The sequence below is a fragment of the Tachypleus tridentatus genome, unplaced genomic scaffold, assembly GCF_004210375.1.
Source record: "Tachypleus tridentatus isolate NWPU-2018 unplaced genomic scaffold, ASM421037v1 Hic_cluster_2, whole genome shotgun sequence".
Taxonomy (NCBI): Eukaryota; Metazoa; Arthropoda; class Merostomata; order Xiphosura; family Limulidae; genus Tachypleus; species Tachypleus tridentatus.
This window is the reverse complement of record NW_027467782.1, coordinates 9682742-9704256: the sequence shown is the minus strand read 5'-3', so window position 1 is coordinate 9704256 and position 21515 is coordinate 9682742. Positions and strand designations below refer to the sequence as shown.

Sequence of the window (21515 nt, the reverse complement as noted above, 5' to 3'; positions counted from 1 at the left end):
AACACAGTATAAATACACAAGGCATGAAATATTTAAATATAAAATATTTAATAAAACAATGTAAACAGTGATTGCAATGACTTTTATTCATCACCATATATCATATCATATATTGGAACACACATATCATACATAACAAACCCAAGCACACACGTCAAGTACTACAGGGTTGCCAGTGACTAAGTCTTTTTTAGAAGTTTAAGAAGCCTATAACCATTAACTGTACATTGGTTTACATTTCTGTGTGATTGTATCACGAATTAAAAGAAGAGTATAGGGAGATGCTAAGTTGAAACTTTGAAGAAAATAGAAAGCCTAGCATTCAGAGAGGAAAAAACATGATTGTTCATTATATTTCATATTTTTCAGTTTCTCATTTCACTGCACATTGGTAATTTCATTTCTATTAGTATTACGGTTGAAAAAATAGTAGATATGTAAAGTTTTGCCAGAAAAATATTTTTGAAAAGAAGTATTTTTTTTTATTTTTTTAGCATGGAAACTTTCACTCAGACTGATTCATTTAAGGCTTTGGAAATTCACAGACAGATCTTTATGGGAAATATTTTAATAGAAATATTGATTACTTGTGTACAATACAGTTATGGTTACTCAAAGCTTGACAAATTTCATAAATGAATGTGTCATAAATTTAGAATTATAGTAAAAAATTAGTACTTACAGCTCCACATGAGCAGGTGTTTCCCTATTGGACTGACCCCATACACATAGAGTGTTAATATTATTTATTACTATTAATTTTTATATTTATGAATATTATTCAGCACAATTAATTTTAGGACTAAAACTTAATCTAGTTGAAACTTATGAGATATAATCAAGTGTTAATAAGCAAAGGTAGCCAACCAATCAATCAGTACATTCTAATAATTATAGCTTCTTGTTTTCTGTGTATTAACTTATGAATATTAAACACTTCTTGTCAGTTTGCTATATAAAATTAGATTCATTAACTGTTCACATCATGTGATAAATAACAAAACTTCTGGTACACACTAACAGTCTTATGTCAAACTACATTAAAAAATACAACTCTCTAAATTTAAATTGTAAAGTTTAATATGACAGAAAAGTTCAGGTGGATGTTCCATCTTGGGATTTTATATATACATGAGAAAACAAATCAGCAGCTGGTCAGTGCAAGGTCAAAACTAAATATAATGATGATAAGTATGAATCATTGTAACTCAAAGAGTATTTTAAGACACAGATATTTAAAAATACACACTGTAATTTTTAATTAACAGATTTCTTAACATTATTTCTACTAAATATTTGAGGGCTATCTGTGCTAGATGTCCCTAATTTAGACTAGAGGGAAAGCAGCTAGTCATCACTGCCCACTACTAACTCTTAAGCCACTCTTTTACCGATGAATAGTGGGATTGACTGTTACACTATAATGCCCTGACAGTTGCAAGCATGTTTGGTGTGACAGGAATTTAAATCTGCAACCCTCAGACTGTGATTCAAGTGCCCTCTCCATCTGACCGTGCTGGACTAAATAACTTAAGGATATATCAGTAAATCAAAAAGGTAAGCTATGCAAATTTCAGATCCTTACTTGTGATAATGTTAAGCTCATGTTTGTATCTTAATATAAATTTTAGTAGCTTAATGTTCGTGTTAGTAAATCCTAACATGATACTGAAAAGTTACATCTTACAACCTCTGTTATGTTACTTTTCAAAATTTAAAACTGATTGGCCAAAACATAGAAGTGAACTAAAAACTAAATTTATTAATATAGACTCTTCATAAAAGTGTTTAATTCATTTTTGTGTACAACATGGTAGGCAATTGTGGCACAAGCACTTTGAATCACCCACAGCAGAGGTCACAGCAAAACTGTAAACATAATTTATGACAGCTAATTTGTACTCAAAACTGAAATTTGTATCACCACTTGTATATGATGGTACTTTGTGTAAAACTTTATTACAAGTAAACATAATGAACTGCCTTATGGAATAGTTGGAAGACTTACAGAAAATATTACAAAAGTCAATTTAAAAAGTTTTCTTTGTTTGGAAACTTTTTTATACTTTTAGCACCTCTCAGGAAAAGCTAACTACATGCATTTTAATTATTATAAACTCATCACTAAATGTTATCATATTAAAATGCAAGGAAAAACATATAAGCATGATACATAAAATAATTTCATATTATATAAAATTAATTGAAAAAATTCAGTTTTCACTTCTAGATTATCTAATGACTCAGTTCATAATAAAGAAATTTATTTTCAAAAAGTATAAATTCAGCTCATGAATTTTTTTCAGTAATTCTGATGCACAGTAAATTATACAGAGAGGAAATTAAATACATATTATGTTAAAATATATTACGGGAAATAATTTTTTTTTTCACTTGCCAAATGCATAAAATTCTCCTGTATTATTACTAAATCTTTTCTGGTTCAAAATAAAATTCACAATTTGAGCACATTGGGCTGGGTTAAAGAAATCTTCTTTCCTCGCTGGAACATCAAATCTTTAACAAGACCAGGAAAAATAACTTACACAAATATGAACATACGTGAACAAAATATTTTTAAAATTACAAACCTCTTTCACCTGTTAGAGCAACAAGTCACATTTACAAAGTAATTAACTATTAGAGTTCCTTTAGATGTATAACACATTAAATAATGATGCACTACATTTATTAATAGATACAGATGTAGTAATATGACAATACTCTTTTCTTACTGGAACCCTGTACTGGGCCAGTAAAGGATGTTATGATTTATGTTATTGATCTTATTCTGATGTAACATTACATGCACTATTATATAGATCTTACTTGTCAATATAAAATCTTTAATATAGAAGCTGATGAACCATACAGGCTTAACAATAAAGACAAATCCTTTGTTACATCTAAATTCCTTTCTAACCAACTTTACATATGATGGCTTTACACAACATTATAACAACCATCCAAGTTATTAGTTTCTTGAAGTAAATTGTGATTTATTACTCTGTAATTTTTTTTTAAATCATAAAGGGCAAGTAATATCAAAAGTGCCATTACTGACTGACTCATGTTTTCACTTCTGAAAAACAAAAACTCATCATGAAGTAAAACATTAAACCATAGTGTACATTCATGAACATTTCACTTATCACATCATTCATAATGACAACATGAGCTATATGTTCCCCGAGTTATTTATAACTTGTGTGGTGGGTGTATTTATGTCGATATAGATCAAGGGCAAGAAAACTATATACACCGCTGGCCAAAATCTTAAGGCCAATGAACATAAAGAAAAATATGCCTTTTGCATTGTTAGACTCAGCCACTTATTTGAGTACAGCTTCAAAATATGAAAATAAGAAAAGGAAAAATAAAAATAAAAAACGTTTTTAGCATTTAATAGAGAAAATGTGAATACTGTGAAATTAGCCTAAATACTAGCTGGTCGAAAGTTTAAGACCATACTGAAATGAAGCGTTAATTGGTAAACACGTCACGAAATTTAGTCCGTTGTGTTCAAGCATTAGCATTGTCAACATCTCCCACTGACATCTCCTGTGTTACATTGGGTAAAAACATGGCAAAGGCTAAAAAGTTGACAGAGTTTGAACTGGCAGAATTGTCGAGCTGCAAAAGCAAAATTTCTCTCAACGTACCATCGCTAGTAAGATTAAGCAGAGTAAAATTGCTGTTGTAAATTCTTAAAAAACCCTGGGGGACACGGAACAAGAATTTCAAGTGGTCGGCCCAAGAAAATTTCGCCAGCGTTCAGCAGGAGGATTCGATGGGTTGTCCAGCAAGACACCAGCTGATCATCAAACCAGATTAAGGCCCTTACGGACGCAGAATGCAGCTCAAGAACAATAAGAAGCATCTACGAGAGAAAGGCTTTAAAACCATAAATGCCTCAAAAAGCCACGCCTCCTTCCACACCACGAAACAGCTCGGTTAAACTTTGCTGAGAAGCACCAAACATGGGACGTAGAAAAGTTTTGTTCTCTGATGAGAAAAACATTTAACCTGGATGATCCAGATGGCTTCCAACGTTACTGGTACAATAAGGATATCGCACCAGAGACAGTTTCTCCTTGACACAGTGGAGGAGAGTCAATCATGATCTGAGGTGCTTTCTCCTTACATGAAACAATGGAGCTTTAGGTTATACAGGGGCATCAAACAGCAGCTGGCTACATTGGCATGTTGGAGAGAGCATCATTATTGACTGAAGACCCTTGCTTGTGTGGAAATGACTGGATCTTTCAGCAGGACAATGCTGCAATCCACAGTGCCTGCAGGACAAAGGACTTTTTAATGGCGAATAATATGATTCTTTTGGACTATCCAGAGTATTTGCCCAAACTGAACCCCATTGAAAATGTTTGGGGATAGATGGAAAGGGAAGTCTATAGAAATGGACATCATTTCCAAGCAGTGCGTGATCTTCGTAAAGCCACCTTCACCACTTGGAATTACATTCCAGCCAGCCTTCTGCAAACGCTTGTATCAACCATGCCAAAGTGAATGTTGATATTATGAACTCAGCTTCTGTATATTTAAGCGAAATCTTACGAAATGGAAAGATACAAACCATATTTACGAAGTGGATTTTTGTTAGCGTTATCTGAATAATCAATAACTTAAAATTACGATAAAAGATGTTCCCAATATTATGTATTCAAGTCGACTCAAGGTAGAAATTTTGATACATCCACAACTTTGCCAAACAAAAATTTTACAAGTGAAATACCAAAGGAAGTGAAACGTACCTCAAGGTATAACATAATTGATAAAGAGAAGAACTGTGAGTGCTTTCATAAAATTTCAAGTTTCTGTGATTAGTTTAATGAGTTGACTCAGTTACTCAGCATATAAAGATATAAAAGTCTGCTGTTAAGAAACCGTTTTGAAGAACGCGTTTTAGTTTTATACGAATCTCTAGCACTCTGTAAAACTTTCTATTCCTATCAATGACAGTGAATGAGCTAAAAAGGATTAATCTTTTTGTTGTTTTCTTCAGTGTATGTTCCAGCAGAAAACCTCACTTGCACTCGAGGATACCGAAGAGATGCTGACAGGTGTTGTAAGTATATATTACACACAATAGAAAAAAAAATTGATTTATTTTAATAGTTACAAAATTGGTCATATTGACAAATCTCATACAGAGTTTGGGTGGAATAATACAAAATACAGTCTAGTTTTACTGACTAAAATGTTTTAAGTTTATTTATGATGTTTAAATTTAAATTTCAGATGATTTAAGTGTTTTTAATCTACATGATAATCACTTTGCACCCACAGAAGTCAATTTTCTGATTCCACATATTCACAGACTCTTGCAGTGAAAGATACTTCATTATAAATTATGTTTTTCTCAACAAATGATTTAGTGATTACTCACAGTTGATGAGATTTTTATGAAGATACACAAAACATATTAGAAATTATTGTGCTGAAACTATAAAGATAAATTTGGGTCACAAACTTGGCTGATTCAACCAAGCCCATAGTAAAAAGAAATGATGGTAATGGTCTGACTCACTGGTTGTGGGTTCAGATCCCTGTTCCCAAACATGTTCATACTTTTACCCATTGGGATGTTGCAGCATTAAAATCCTAATGCAGTTAGCCCTTAAGTTGCTTTGGCCAATATAGAAAACTAACCAAACATTAAAAAATATTAAAAAACTAAATGTACAGAATATCACCTGACCAAAAATCAAAAAGATTTATAGCAAATAAAATCCAAAAAGCCCAAACATGTGTACTTACAAGTATTCCCTAGCTCTTCTGTATTCAGTTGTAAACTGTTGCCTCTTTGATATTTTGGAGGCAAAGAGATTTGAAATTGTATGACAAACACCACTTATACCTCTTTTTAATTTTTTATCATCACACCTTGAATACTGAAATTCTGGTACCTAAAAGAAATACAAAAATAACATTTTTAAACTGGTGTATGATTTCAGAAATGCTGAACTCCTCAGAAATACATGTGAAATGTATAACAAATTTATCACAACATAATTTATAACCAGTGGAAAAATTGAAACCATTCTTCAAAAGAGAGAGAGAGAAAGGAAGAAATATGTAATATCACAATAATTTATGTTTGAAGCAAGATATACCCAGTTTGTCTCACTGTCTCTGGCTCTCTAATTAGCTATTTTATCAATTATCTGTAAGATCATATTGGATGAATCATACTTTAATCAATCATTTGTATTCTAGACTTCCTGTTGATTATAAATTTAATAAGACTTGTATTAGCAATTTGTAAATTTTAGCAAGTTGAAGGTGGGTGTGGCAAGAGGTTCTTGCATTTTCATTGTTTGCTCTTAATTTCCATATGATTGAAGGATACAAGATAAAGATTTAGAATATTAATGACATTTTACATAACATTTCATAGTTCAAGGGGAAAGTTCAAAAGAGGAAATAACTGAAGAACAAATATTCAAATTCTCACACTAGGGTAATTTAAAATTGTTTTTAAATATTTTCTTATATTATTAAGAACTAAAAAATAATTAAAAAATTAAAAGCTGCATTATCATCTATGGTTTGTTGTCAAGTTTGTTCGTACATCATAGTAGTTAAGTGGTTTAATTATATTTTGAATGTAACTTGCTTAAACATCATGACACGTCAGTTTAACCAGCCCATGTGCGAAGAGTTCATACATCCTAAGTGTCTTGTTTGAATTGTGAAAGGTGTCAACCAATGTACTCATAAAGTTTTATTTACTCTGTACTCTGCCCTTAAATACAAAATGATTAGTAAGCATACTGCAAGTGATTCCAGTGCCAGCAGTAAGCCAAAAAACTGCAATAAAAGCCATTTCAGTAACAACAAAATTGGAAACCATCAAGAAGTTTGACAAAAGCCAGAAGCCAGACTTGCAATAAATTCCAAAGCATTTAAGTTCTCACCATCAACTACAGTAACTATCAAGAAAGAAAAAATTATCCAAAGTGCTAAGTCTTCCACACCTGCATCTGTTAAGTTACAAAATCAGTATTGCCCAAAGATAATGGATAACAAAGGCTGACTTGACAGATTAAAAACCAAAAGAGCATAATTTACACAGCCTAAAGGCAGCAAGTGCTGACATGGAAGCAACATCAATGTGCCAACCAGTTTTAAAAGATATTATTGAACAAAGAGGATATGCGACCCATCAAGTTTTCAACATTTGAGAGACTGATCTATATTGGAAGAAGATGCCAGACAGAACAGGTTCAAGCAACAAAAACAATTTTTGAGGATTGGTTTACAACTTTTTCTGCCCTGCAGTAAAGAGATGTTTTTCTATGGAAAAAAGATCACATCATTAGCACATCAGTTTGGATTTTAATGGAATTGAAGAGCAATTCATCAATGACTTACTAAAATCATACTATAAACAAATGACCAATGAAGAATTGATAAAACACTGACCAAAAATTTGCTGATTATGAATAGAAAGACGACTAAGAACCAGAACCACAACTGTTTTTAAAACAGAAAAAGCTGTCAAATTCATTTTTACTATTTTATCAAACTGTGAAAATCCAGACTAAAAATGACCAAAATTGTGATTGAAGCCTTAACAATTGAACACGATGTTAAAAGTGCCCTAAAGAACTTTAAAGAGAAAAAATGTGAGCATGCTAGACAAACAGCATTGACAGCATTCTTCAATCAGTGTACACCACCCTCCCAGCCATGATGATGTTGATACTCCCACTCGGTCCAGCATGGCCAGATTGTTAAGGCACTCGACTCGTAATCTGAGGGTCGTGGGTTCAAATCCCCATCATACCAAACATGCTCACTATTTCAGTGGTGGGGGCATTATAATGTGACAATCAATCCCATTATCTGTTCATGAAAGAGTAGTCCAAGAGTTGGGAGTCGGTGGTGATGACTAGCTGCTTTTCCTCTAGTCTTACACTACTAAACTAGGGACAGTTAGTACAGATAGCCCTCATGCAACTTTGTGCAAAATTCAAAAAATCAAACCAAATAAAAACATTTGATAATAGTAATAATTACACCATTTTATTTTAATTAAAATTTTAAAAATATCATTCATAAATAATTTCAATATATTTTACAAACTACAGGAATTAACACTCAATGTTAGATCTTTCTATGATAATATTTTCCATTAAAGTTATCACAGTTTTAAAACAAATTCTTACAAGCTATGTATTTTTACTTAACATGTACAATTTGTCCAACATGTTTCCCAAGAAATACAGGAAATAGCTATAGGAATTATTTTCACAAGTTTCAGATTTATATTTCTTCAAACTTCAATATCTTACACGATAAATCTAAGTAAGAAAGACTTTAATAAATCTTTGCATATTAATTGTGTTTGTGAAAGTAATAATCAGAGTTCTAAACACTATTAAACATATTTACCCGAATTCACTTTGGGAAAAGAAAAAAAAATCAAAACATATAATCTATATTAACAAATAACAGTTATGTTAAAGAACATTACAAGATTTCACAGACGGAGCTCATATGCTCACTCTAATGTTTCACAAATGATGTTTCCCCTATCACGAGGTGAACACCATATTTTATTAACATTGTTATAAATCCAATAATTTTTTTTGCCACCAATAACACGAGTAACAGTTTTACAAAATAATAAAACTTTTTTCAAATATTTCACACATCATGCAACAGATTTACTGTTATGCATTTGTTCTGATGCCTACATTTCTTTCAATTTGATGCTTGTAGTGTATATTGTTGGATGTGTATTGTGCAAGTCCCAGCTGTTTTCTAACTTTGTAGAAGATTCTTGAGAGTAAGAATCAACAATATTTGTTTTACAAAAATGCTTACACATTTTTTAAAATGGTTTAACATTCAAGATTATCTCCTTAAGCCATATAAATCGATGCACCAAAATGCAGAACAATTTTTTTTATCACTACAATCAGTGCACTGCAAGCCACAGAAGCTATAATTGTGATTAATACTTATTAATCAGAAAACTATAGAATTTGACCAGGAATCCTTATAGATACTGAATATCACAACCTGTTCAACTTCAGTGAATTGAGTTATGGCATTAGTATATCTACAAGGACATTAAATATCTTTTGTGTGTATTAATCTTGTTGACAAATGTCATAAATTTAATACATATAAACATTTAATTAACATTTAAATTAAAATTTCCAGCTGTTTGAAATTGTAATACATTATGTACGTTACATAAAAAATTGGAGACTGATCTGAGATAAATTATAATACATAACAATCAACAATATAATTTCTCGAAAATTAATTTTAAGGTAATAATGAATCACTGTTATATTGCAGCCACGATTAGCTTTACTTCTCTTTAATATCTTACTATATATAATTAAAGCATGTTCTTTACATGGTGTATTATTACAGTACTAACAGTAATTTTGTTATAGTAAATGTATTTACCATTAGTACTACATCTTGTCCTTAGTCATAATAATAATAATGATGTTAGCTTTCCAGCTACTTCTTATAGTTTGACTTTATTCATTACTTCCTGTACTTATACATTACATCAGTAAAGATATAATGAAACACACATGTGCAGCCACAGTGAAGTAACGTTCTTGTTATCAGAGTATTTTTATTTGAAACTATGCTCTGCAATAAAGAAATAGTTGTTGCATAAATTTTAGTTATTTTTCTAATTTATTGAATCTTCAATGCACAAAGTGGAGAATTGTTTTATGGATTTTTGTGGTACCAGTACTGGTGAGTTTGTTTTATAAATCTATTTTTATTAGTACAAGCTTTATCATTACATTTTAATTATAAAAATTAATTTACATTGCTAGCTTATTACATGGAATTAAGCCTATCCTAAATCACCTAAGCTAATTATTATCATGAGGTATTACTGGGATTACAGCCAAGAATATCACTAACAAACAACAATACTCAACTGACAACAACAAAGAGATTACAAACAAAAATGTAAAACTGTATATTTAATTAGAAATATTTATTACTCAGTTGATTTTCATCTGTTCTATGTGGACAGCTACCCTGTATCAGACATTCAAATTAATTACATAATGGTCTTGACTTTGATGTAGCCTTCTGTTAAAGTATTGTATCACAACAATAGAATTTTTATCACACCAACTCCACATTGTACTGTTGACATCCTCTTATCATCCCTTCCTTGTAAACAGTGATGATGTAACATTGAATAAGTTCCCACCAGTTGAATGTATTATGCTACATAGCAATTAGGGATGGTACAAGGAGTGACAGTGGTCTTTAGAATAATGTTGACTCTTTTTCTCATTATCATATATATATACCATATGTTTCAGCAAGAAAAAAACATGAAGTCAAGCTTATCATTTGAAACATTACTTTTCACCAAATTAGAGCAGTTTATTCGAAATCTGCTCCCCTCATCAGTAACCCCAGAAAAGGACAAAGTAGAAAACTAAACTACTTGCAGTAGGGGACTGTAATTTATATGACTGAATTTTCCTTTATTCACCACAATACACCTACATTTGTAAACATATTTAAAGAATATAAGTGGTATGTAGCACTAGTTGCTTCAGAATGAATGAAAGTCATTGCAGTACAAAAAAATAATGCTTAAGTGCAAATATAATGAGTTATCTCCTTTGTAATTTATTTTTCAAGTGAATATTAAGTATAAGGTTCCACTTTGTAAAAGATGATATAAATAGGTATCTGCTACAATTTAGAGAATGAAAAGAATGAGAGTTATCACTAATACAGATGGTTAATCACACTTTAAAAGAAAGGTCCACATGTTAATGCTCTAGTATGATGTGATAAATTTGAGTTACAGCACTGTACGTAAAATGATTAACTTGTGTACATTCGGTTTATGGCAAATCTATGGTCCTTTGACAATATTAAATGTCATGAATATACTTACAGAACAGACTCCAGAATGTTTGTCAAAGCCCTTTATGAAGAAGAATATTAATACGGAATGTTTATAACGACAACACAGTTTAAATAATTTGACAGTGCAATACAGCTGTGAAAGGATTTACTGAATACACTCAAGAAATACATCACAGTCCTCTGTGAGGAAAGATGTTTATACAGAATATTGAGAAGAGCAAAACAATTGAAAACAATTTAAGAGCCATGAAAGAATTTGCAAGAATATATTCAAAAACAGTAATAAGCTTCAAAACCACATCTCAAACAAGTGCAGAGCAAACTTAAAAATTTGGCTTAGGAAAATGTACCCTTCTACTCTAAAGATAATAAACAAGGATATGGCATTCAGCCATACCACAAAATCAATGTCTAATTACATGCAAAAGATGAAGTAATGCTGGAATTAAAGGAATTCCATTCAATAACATACCCATTATGTCCTTTACTTCAGAACCAATAATCACCATAAACTAAGTTTTTAAAAGCCAATGTCCACACCTTCATCTGTTATTAATAAAAGCTTTCTACTTGTCAAAAATAAATTATATACAAACAAACTTAACATAGATGCTACATTAAGAGTTTAAATCTCAAATCTATCCATATCTTAAACCACAGCTTTATGGTGTTTTACATCACTTAGGTGGCAAGTAATAGTTGATTCATTATTATAAAGATTGTATAAAGTGTTGTCATAACTCTAAAGAAAGAACTGACAACATTTCAATTATTTGAAACACTTCTCAAATATATTAATATAAATATATTTATTTTTATACATTCTTGTTCTATGGAAGACATTTATAGGCACTGACCTTTAAATTTTGCTTCCAAAAGTTAGATTAATTTCTAAAATGTAAAGAGAGCAAGAAAGAACACTTTTTCTAACTTATGATTCATCAGAATTCATATCTGAGCATTTTATGTCCTTTCTGATGTGTATTATTTCAGTATTGATGCACACAAAATATCAAAGGAATACTATAACAACATGATCATTTTCAAAATAATACAAGAATGTTATAATTATTATTTTAATCCAAACAAAAATGCACAAATTTTGCCAAACATTTTGAAAATTATTTCAAACTGTCACTGCTATAGTTGTTATACAATCAGTAGTTAAGTTTTATAGCTGACAACTGTGTGCAAAAAAATTGTGGAACAAATAAAACTCGTTAATATTTCATAAAAGTAATTGATCCTGTAATGTATATGAAAAAAAATTAGCAAACTATAATAGCTGTGATATATCTTTTACAATTCATAAGTTAGTACTGTTCCATTGACCTCTTCATTACACATACATTTAACATTAAGATATCTCAGGAGCAGCAAAGACTGGGAATATAACCACTATGTGGAACTTCATGAAGAAATTTTTCATGTCACATTAAACTGTAAATTTTTCTTAATTAGTTTATTATAGATTCCAAATTAAAAGTATGTAAAAACAGGATTTTAAATCCATCTTTTGTGTGTAACATTTCTGTGCCAACACAAACATTTTTTCAACACAAGGATTTATCAACCAGGATGGATGTGATGGTAGACAAAAAACCCCTAAACCCTATTACATATTAATGTAATATTTCTTTTCTACAAAATGCAACATTTAAGACATAAGTGATTTCAGCTCCCTTGATATGTTACTTTAAAATTACATCTTCATAAATGACTGTAAATGCTCAGAATTTATTTGCATTTTACTTTACTAAATCCAAAAATGAGAAAATCAAAACTGTTCTCTTCTTAACACCCTTAGCAGTCTTCCAGTGCAATCACAAGATCAAATTAAAGAATTACTTCAAGTGGTGGATTAATAACACAGCTGCTGAACATCATTTAAGAAAGAACATCATACTGTGTTTTATGGTCATGCAAAGGAAACAAACTTAACACATTCCACCAGATAAAAAAGGGAAATCCATGAATATACAAAACAATAAATGTATTACAACTAAATACAGTAATAGTATAATAACTTCAGCTGTGATTAATAATATCAGTGATACAGTGTTTTGTTTGGGAGGTACAAACTATAACAAGCCATTAATGAAGATACTTTTTTAATCACATCATAAATATACTTAACTTGACATATGTGTATCATATGTCACATGATCAAATAATGTAACTCATGAACTACTCACAAGCATACCTTGTGAAGCATTTGTAGTACTATTGGTATCTTACCTAATTAAACCTTCTTCAATTTAACAAGTTTCTACTTTTTTACATTTTATTTACTTTCATTTTAATGAATAAAAAATAGATATGAAAAACAAGAAATTACAGTACTTCACTAGATCTTCAATTTTTTTGTTTTCAACAAAATTTAAGCCTAGTGTTTTGTATTAGAGGTACAAACAGATTAAAAATTTTTGATTTGTTTAATTAATGCACTTACATACACAACATAATAAAACATGGAAAACAAACAATGTCCTACAACTATCACAATTTCTCTGGCTTTCCACCTACGAGATAAAACTTCAGCTAAACGCATCAAAATATTTCACACAGAAATAATGTTTGAACTGGAGAGAAAATTAACAATTCTTTGTAGAAAAAAAACGATGTAATATATAATTTGTTAGATTAAATCTTTGACTTTTTATTGCATATAAATAAATATAGTTTATGACATCAGAAAGAACTACTGGTAATTTGTGAAAGATAGAATGTGAGAGGCAGGTGTGGTAAGTGGGTCTGATTTCCTCATTTATTATTCTGTAAACTAATTGTATAGAAGGCTTTGCTTGAGCAATAACTATGTTACAAGAAATAATTTCTACCACATCTACTTTTAGGAGAAAAAATAAATAAGAGAAGAGACAAAAACTAGAGGGTAAATTACACAATTTCACACTATGGGAGTTTGAGGATTTTTTAAAGTATTTCCTCATAAAATTAAGAATTTAAAACTTATGTAATGTTAATATTTTAATTATTAAACATGTTTTGATGTCACGTTTATTCATGTACAATGATATTAAAGTGAGATAATTACACTTTAAATATAACTGAAAATGTAACATTAGCCTTATGACCTATCCTCAGCATGAGGATTAACCAATTTACCACCTGCTGCATTTCATTTATTTTTAACTCATTTTGAAACAGCCCATAAAAGGTCTCAAAAGGAGAAAAGTTGGTTGGTTGATTAGTGTTTTTTGGCACAAAGCAGCTAGGCGATCTGCATCAAACATCCAGTAAAAAGGTAAAAATAAATTAAATGTAGTAAAATACATAAAAGGAAATGAAGATTAAACAAAATATCATTGAAAAACAGAAAAAGCATAAAACCAATGTTGACACCTAGTCTACAATGTTAAGAGAGAAAGCAGAGTTAGAGAAGTTGTAAAGGACTTTCTCTAGCATAATGGTAATAATCATTGCCTGTCAGGAAGACTAACAGGTAAGTACAAGAACCACCACCAGTCACCTGAAGTTGGTCTTTTCAGTCCTGCTTCCTGGTTATTTGTCATTATGGCCAGTACCAAAAGGTAAAGTAATAAAAGTGTTAAAAGACATGCAGCAAAATTGTAAAAACAAGTCACCAGGATGACTAATGGGTAGTTCAAACAGCAGCGTTAGTCACCTGAAGTTGGCCTTTCCAGTCCTGGTGTCGAGTTATTTAATGTTATGGCCATTTTCCAATTTAAAATTGAACTAGAGAGATTGAGACTCTTAAAAGGGAGCCACAATTAAAAAGGTGTAATGAATAAATATCCAACACTTAAATGAGATTATAAAAGATTAATGGCCATTAAAAAACTAAAAACTTTATCAAGGTGGACAGTGTTACCATCACCAATAACACTGTCCAATGTTACAGATTATCCCTGGGAAAAAACATGTTTAAAATAGTGCTGTCATTGAGAATCGTAACGATGGCAAGAAAGTAAAATGTTTCTTACAGTGATTTGAGTGTTACACAAACATAACACCACTCTATCAAGAGAAGCAGGAGAGAGATAGCGCAGAATGTCATAGTGTACATCATCAGGTTCAACAGGTGTACTGCCAGACTGATAAAGGGGTATTTTCAGTTCCACCAGTGTAAAGGGACGATTATAGTCGAAGAGACAGTCAGTTCGGAAGGAAAGAGTCTTGATGGCCATTAAGTTGGAGGAACAAGCAGAAGTGCTAGATACTCGGCAAAAGCTTTCACCTAGAGTATTGGCAATGCTCAGGACATCAGCTACCTCTTGGCCATCAGAGAGTAAGATTGAGAAGAGGACAGATTTGTAGTGCCCACTGACCTTTCAAATCCTATTCCATATGACCTTGGAACTGGTGGTAGAAGATATGCTATTTGTGAATTTAATCCAAGATTCCTTCTGTCTTTGACGTCTTACCCACCTAGCATGTGCACGGGCCTGTTGAAAAGCGATGCGGTTTAAAAATGTGGGATATCTAAGGAAAGTATCCCGGGTCCGTTTTTGAGCCTTTCGTGCCATGTGACAGACAGGATTCCACCACGGATGAGAATATCGTGGAAAATGTGTTAATGTTTTTGGAATACACTGAGCACCTGCTTGTATAATACAGTCAGTTACCACTGCCACACAGTCGTCTATTATTGGCTGACTTATGATGGCAGGATCAAGTTCTGCAAGAGTAGTGAAAGTGGACCAGTCTGTCTGATCTAGCTTCCACCGGGCACGCTGGTCAGGTGACATCGACCACGCCAGTTTCTCTCAAAAGTATAGGAAAATGATCACTGTCTAGTGGATTTGGGAGAATAGTAAGGGGAGCAAATTCAGATATCAGTCGCAGTAAAGAACTGACTAGGTGCATGAAAATAAGTGGAAGAACCAGTAGTGAAAAGAGAAAGATTGTGATCAGACAGCATACACTCTACAGAGCGACCCTCCAATCAATAACAGCACTTCCCAGAGAGGATGATGTCCATTAAAGTACCCCAGGATTAGAAAGGGAGACGGCAACTGTTCAACGAGAGCATCAAGGTCTGATGCTTTTCATTTGTTTTGAAAACAATTCTCTTGAGGCACAGAGAGATCTGTCTGCACTCCCACTGTAGTTGTGGAATGAAGTGCAGCAGCATATCTCGGAGATGAAGTGGCGGACAGCAATTTCCAAGCCTCAGGATAACTAATGTTACAAGTCGTTTTCAAACGCTGCATCTCTTTTCCTCCAACCATTTTGGGCAAGAACAAAAGTAGGAAGGGTGAGAACCATTGCAGTTGACACAATGTGGGTCTGAGTCACACTCATAGGCATCGTGGTCCTTGCCACCACAACATGCACATGTGAGGGAACCACAATATGACGTCTTTGAGTGGCCGAACCTCTGACATTGAAAACATCAGAAAGGGTTTGGAATGTACAGCCGTACTTTGTAATTTAGATAACCTGCCTTGATGGTGACAGGTGCATATAGTGATGTAAGTGTCAAAACGAGGATATTTGTCAGCAGTGTAACTCCACCTTTGCAAGTGGATAAACCAACGAGAATCTCTGACTCAAGGACGTTCTTCAAATCCTTCTCAACAATAACTCCTCGTAATGAATTCAAGGTAGCATGAGGGGTAACCTCAATGGGTACATCCCCAATTGCCTTTGAATTCAAGAGGAGTTCACTGTGTTGGGATGTGGATGTTTCAACCAATATGTCTCCAGATCGAAGCTTCTTTACTGACTTTGAGAGCCAGCGAGTCCCTCTAATCCATCCTGAATAAAAAAGGGGGACATTTGCCCTAAAGTTTTTCTGAAAGAGAATGTAATATAAGAAAATGAGGTACAGGTGTTACAGATGTTGAAGATTGCTGCTCAGAGTCTTCAAGACGTGGTCATTTACCTATTGACTGTTTTTTTACTATTTTACTTAAATTTTCAGTAAGAGGATCCATAGGAAAACAAGAAAATTTCGGTTCCCACTGACCCCACCTACCATGGAGCCCTACGAGGGAACGCACTACAATGTCAAGCAAGGACACTGCAGCAACGCCATGGTTTCGTGAGCACTATACCCAAACACCAGCATCAGACACAATGTCCAAAACACCCATTGAGAACTTCCAACACTGGTATTTGGTTGACTCTAACCCAAGTGGACCAGCCGATTGACCCAAGGGGGCCACCCAAAGGCTGCCCGTCTACAGGAATTCAAGGCCAAAGTGATGTGTTAGGGTTGGACCCTTCAATCACCAGGATCCTCTCCTCTCCTTCATGGGTCACCACGTGGGTGGATGTTTAGATCCCAGAGAAGGTAACCAGAAAAACAGAACCTTCACTGGGAGGTCCCTCACCATGTACAGAAATCCACACCGTGGGGGGAGAAAAGTTAAATGCACTAATCACATCATGTTATTACTTTATTATTTAAAGTCAGTTCTGGTTCTATATTTTAATACATTAAAGAATTGATTAAATAAAATAGGAATATTATGGTTCACACAGTAAAAGATGTTTCTAGTGTGGTTTCTACATCATTTTTTGTTATGAGTATAATGTTTGTTTGTTTTAGAGCAAAGCCACATTGAGCTATCTGCTGTGTCCACCATAGGGAATCCAACCCTGGATTTTAGTGTTATCACTAAACCTATCACTATCTCACCAGGGGAACAAAAGCAAAAATGAGCGATATGCAATTTCCTTAATATACTTTTGTCAAATATTATTAAGTTAAAACCCATTTTGGGGTAAAAATTCATTTCCACATCAAACAGAGTATATATACAACTTCTAAGCCTAATAAACCTCATAAAATATTACTAGGATTATAAGTAAAATTATTAATAAAAACAGGTTACCCAACTCTTCATGTAATCATTGTAATTATTTCTGTGATACAGTATACCATTAGATAGACCAGTGTATCAAGTTAGTTACATAATTTGTTGATCTATGCACAAAGCTATCTTTTACCTCAAGTAATTAATAAAAATAAATGTTATACTAATAATTATACCACTAGCTTTAAACATTTCATATGACTTAATGCTTGAAATAAATACCTTTTTTTTTTCCTTAGTACAAGTTGTTTGTTAAATATATAATAAACTATTCAGAGTTAACAGCTACAGAACAGGAATATTTTTGTAATATAAATAAAAACAAGTCTGAAGAAAGACACATTAAAAACACAATAATGAAAGATACAGCAAAACAACAGCTTTGCAAATAAGCAAAAACTTTGAAGACTTGCATTTATCACTTTAACTACATGAAATCTTGTAACCAAACACAAAATGTTAGTTTAGTTAAATTTTAATTTCTTACAATTTTATGTTTCATACATTATTTTCTTATGTAAAACAAACACCTAAACCATCTATTAACAATTCATCATGAAATAACAGATATGTAATGAAAAAACAACATTTACTTGATGAACATGTTCCAGTTCCAACCCTTCATCTTCCAGATTTGCCTCAAAAAGTTGTCTAATGTTTTCATGAGGACCGCTGTCTTTCTCTGATGATGGCTTGTAAACTAACACAAAGTCAGTTCGACGGTATCCATCGTCAAACAAAGAAGGTTCCTAGTTAATACAATTCCAAAATTTTGTAATTCTATCTAGGTTTTTATTTCATCTAAACAAAAATCATTATTGGTTTGTCTAAATGTTTTGTTTAGATGAAATAAAAACCTAGTTAGAATTACAGAATTTTGGAATTGTATTGTTGGTTTGTCTAAATGTTCTGTTTCTTGTTCATAACAAAAATAGTTCAATATGTACATATACACTTGATCTTTTTTTCATCTATCAAAAGTGAATCTGTATTTATAAAAAAAATATTAATAGGCTTCTAAAGAGTATATGAACACATTTACTGAAATATCCTAGTGGCAGCTTGTAATTTCTGTACATGTAAAGCTCACAAGATGCATAAATGAATAAGTATTCTTACCACAGAACATTGGGAAACTTCCCCTAAAGTAACCTCACCCAAGAAAAAATTTCCAAATTTAAGGGTTTTATTTCTAAATGATAACTTTTGTAATAAAAAGTAAGGGGCCCTTAAAACAGGACCATTTTAAACATACTTGTACAAAAGATCTTTAGATATAAAACTAGACAATGTTTATAGACATAGTGTGTCTTTAGCACATGAATGTTCTGCTCCACAGAATTCACCAAATACAATTCTTCCCCTCAAGAAAATAATTCTGAAAGAAAATTTTCTTTAAATATTACAGAATAGTTAATGATTTTGAAAAAAAAGCATTTAATTTCAGTGATTGGTATAAAAAAATTATATCATGTACATTAAACCTGTAATATCAATTCCCTTGATAAAAAACATGTTATATACACAAAAGGGTACAGTAAATATTCTTAATAAATATACAAAATATAATCATATCAAAATTACACTAGTGTTCTATATATAAATGAATATAAAATGCTGGAAAGAATCAAGCCAACTTAAGGTGTATATAAGACACATTTATTCCACCATTCAATACCTCAATTATTGAACTACTTAATTCACATGACAGTTGTACATTAAAAACTGTTTATAAGATTTGATTTTTTTACATACACCATTAGAACTTTAAAATACAAGAAATTTGAATATCTGTTGATGTTTTTAAGTAAAAAAAGTTAGCAACGTAACTATTTTGTAATGATAAAACAGGAGAAGTGCTAATAAACATGCATCATGTAATAAATAATAAACAGAATCATAAACTCTTTTTAACTATTGAACAATGTAATAATACCTCTGTGGATTCCTCAATCTGAATATCAATTTCACTTGATATTGATCTGATATCTTTAGCACTTTCATAAGTGCTCGACTCAGACTCTGAATCTGACAGAAATAATAATAATTAAAACAATGAAAGAATACACAGAAATGGTAATTTTTAATGTTGTTCACTGTTGAAATTAAAAAGTAAATTGTACGGAAAATCTGGTTTTCTTATGTCCAAATTTTTCTTACTTTTCAAATATTAATCCTTAAAATAAATAAACAAACACTACCTACACTAACCAGTCTTTTATATCTGCCAGGTGACGTTTTCAATGAGATAATGACAAACTATAATTAGTGACCAATCAATCATAAAATTGGCTCTAAATTAACTGTTTGTTGAATACAATCTCCTATTAGCTGTAAATCTTTTAGATATTTTAAAAACATTCAGTCTCAAAACAATTATAAATGTCATTTAACTACAGTGTCTCTTCAAAGATTTGATTTACCATTCGTCACTTGAGTTATACCAGTTTCAGAGAATTTCACCACTCATGATTTAGCCTCGACAGGGGCAAATTGAGGGTGAAATTCCCTAAAACTGGTATAATATTTCAACAAGTGATAAATGAAATGAGAGATCTTGTTTCACATTTATTATTTTAAATGCCTCTGCTAAATAATTCAAAGAATAAATTAAGAACATTAAGCATATTTTATACACATACAAAACATTTTGTGGAACAGGCAAAAGCACATTTTTCTTTAGAAACAGTTTAAATGATGACATTAAATCAAAATTATCAAATACATACATAAAACGACAAGAAAAACTTGTACCATTACAACATGAAAAAACATGTTTCTTTTTCAATATTTGTCCTGAAGTATTTATATTCTTATTCGGTACTTACCTGCTAAAATTCTTTGGCCTGTTTCCACATCAGGCTCTTCCCCACTCATTTTCTTAATATTGAACAGCTAATCTAGATAACCAAATGTGACATTTACAGAAACTTGAAAACACACTACACTTGCTAAATACAATCATATATTATTCAACCAAATTACATAGTTATTTGAGAATTATTAGATGTTTTAAAAACACAAATCTAGCACTGTAGATGACAAATATTATCCAGCTATTGAATCAATATCAACATGTACGATCACAGATTGCAACAATGATTTGCTTTTAACTTTATAAAACCATGTCAACTATCTTTGCATAAAAAGCACTTAACGCTCGTCTGGCATTAATGCAGTGCTCTATGTCTGGATCATGATTCATAATTAAGTCTGAAGCAGTTTCCATTGCTATAAACATTTTGTGAAGTTTATGTAAGGGAAATTATTTTTCCCGCTCTTCACTGGCACCTTCGTTACACTCTGGACTTTTTTTCTTCCTGATGTGCCCGATCTTGGTATAAATTAAGGACCGTATCATTATCGAGAGCTTGAGAATGTGTGTAAGTACACTCTCGAATATTAGCCACTTCCAAAGACTCAAATCCAAGACTGTGTGCAATTTTAACGACGTCTTCAGAAACATCCCTAATTTAGGACTTAAAGCCGCAGGAATCGCTTGCACAATTAGGCAGAACGTGCTTCCATATTGCTCTCATGTTACTCTCGAATCGTTGATACTCTCGATTGCACTTCTGATGATGTAATTTTTCCAGAATTTAGTCGAAGATAGTGCAGCTTCTGTAGTTGTAGTCTTTATTGCTTGAGAAAAAGTTCGCTTCAAATAATAAGCTTTAAACGTCACAATGACACTGTGATTCATTAATTGCAGTAGAGATGTATTGGGTGGAAGAAGATGAATTTTGACATTTTCATTAAAGTCACAAAGTCCCGTTGAATGGACTTTAAAGTCCAGGTTGTTTT

At 31.9% G+C, this 21515-nt stretch overlaps 1 protein-coding gene across 2 annotated transcripts; it reads right to left on the bottom strand.

Annotated features, from left to right (window-relative positions):
- Nucleotides 1-31: 31 nt before the first annotated feature.
- LOC143242645 (anoctamin-6-like) lies at nucleotides 32-21448 on the bottom strand. Of its 2 annotated transcripts, XM_076486121.1 has the most exons (6): nucleotides 21003-21423; nucleotides 20540-20611; nucleotides 19648-19739; nucleotides 18305-18460; nucleotides 5779-5927; nucleotides 32-2517 (listed from the first exon to the last, which is right to left on the bottom strand). In XM_076486121.1, the coding sequence occupies exons 2-6, from the start codon at nucleotides 20586-20588 to the stop codon at nucleotides 2391-2393; spliced, it is 573 nt and encodes a 190-aa protein (XP_076342236.1). In that variant the 5' UTR covers nucleotides 20589-20611; nucleotides 21003-21423; the 3' UTR covers nucleotides 32-2390. The 2 variants fall into 2 exon arrangements, 1 of the variants encoding a protein (XP_076342236.1); XR_013023034.1 differs by lacking the exons at nucleotides 32-2517; nucleotides 18305-18460; nucleotides 19648-19739 and having other exon boundaries at nucleotides 5794-5927; nucleotides 20540-21448.
- Between the last annotated feature and the right edge of the window lie 67 nt (nucleotides 21449-21515).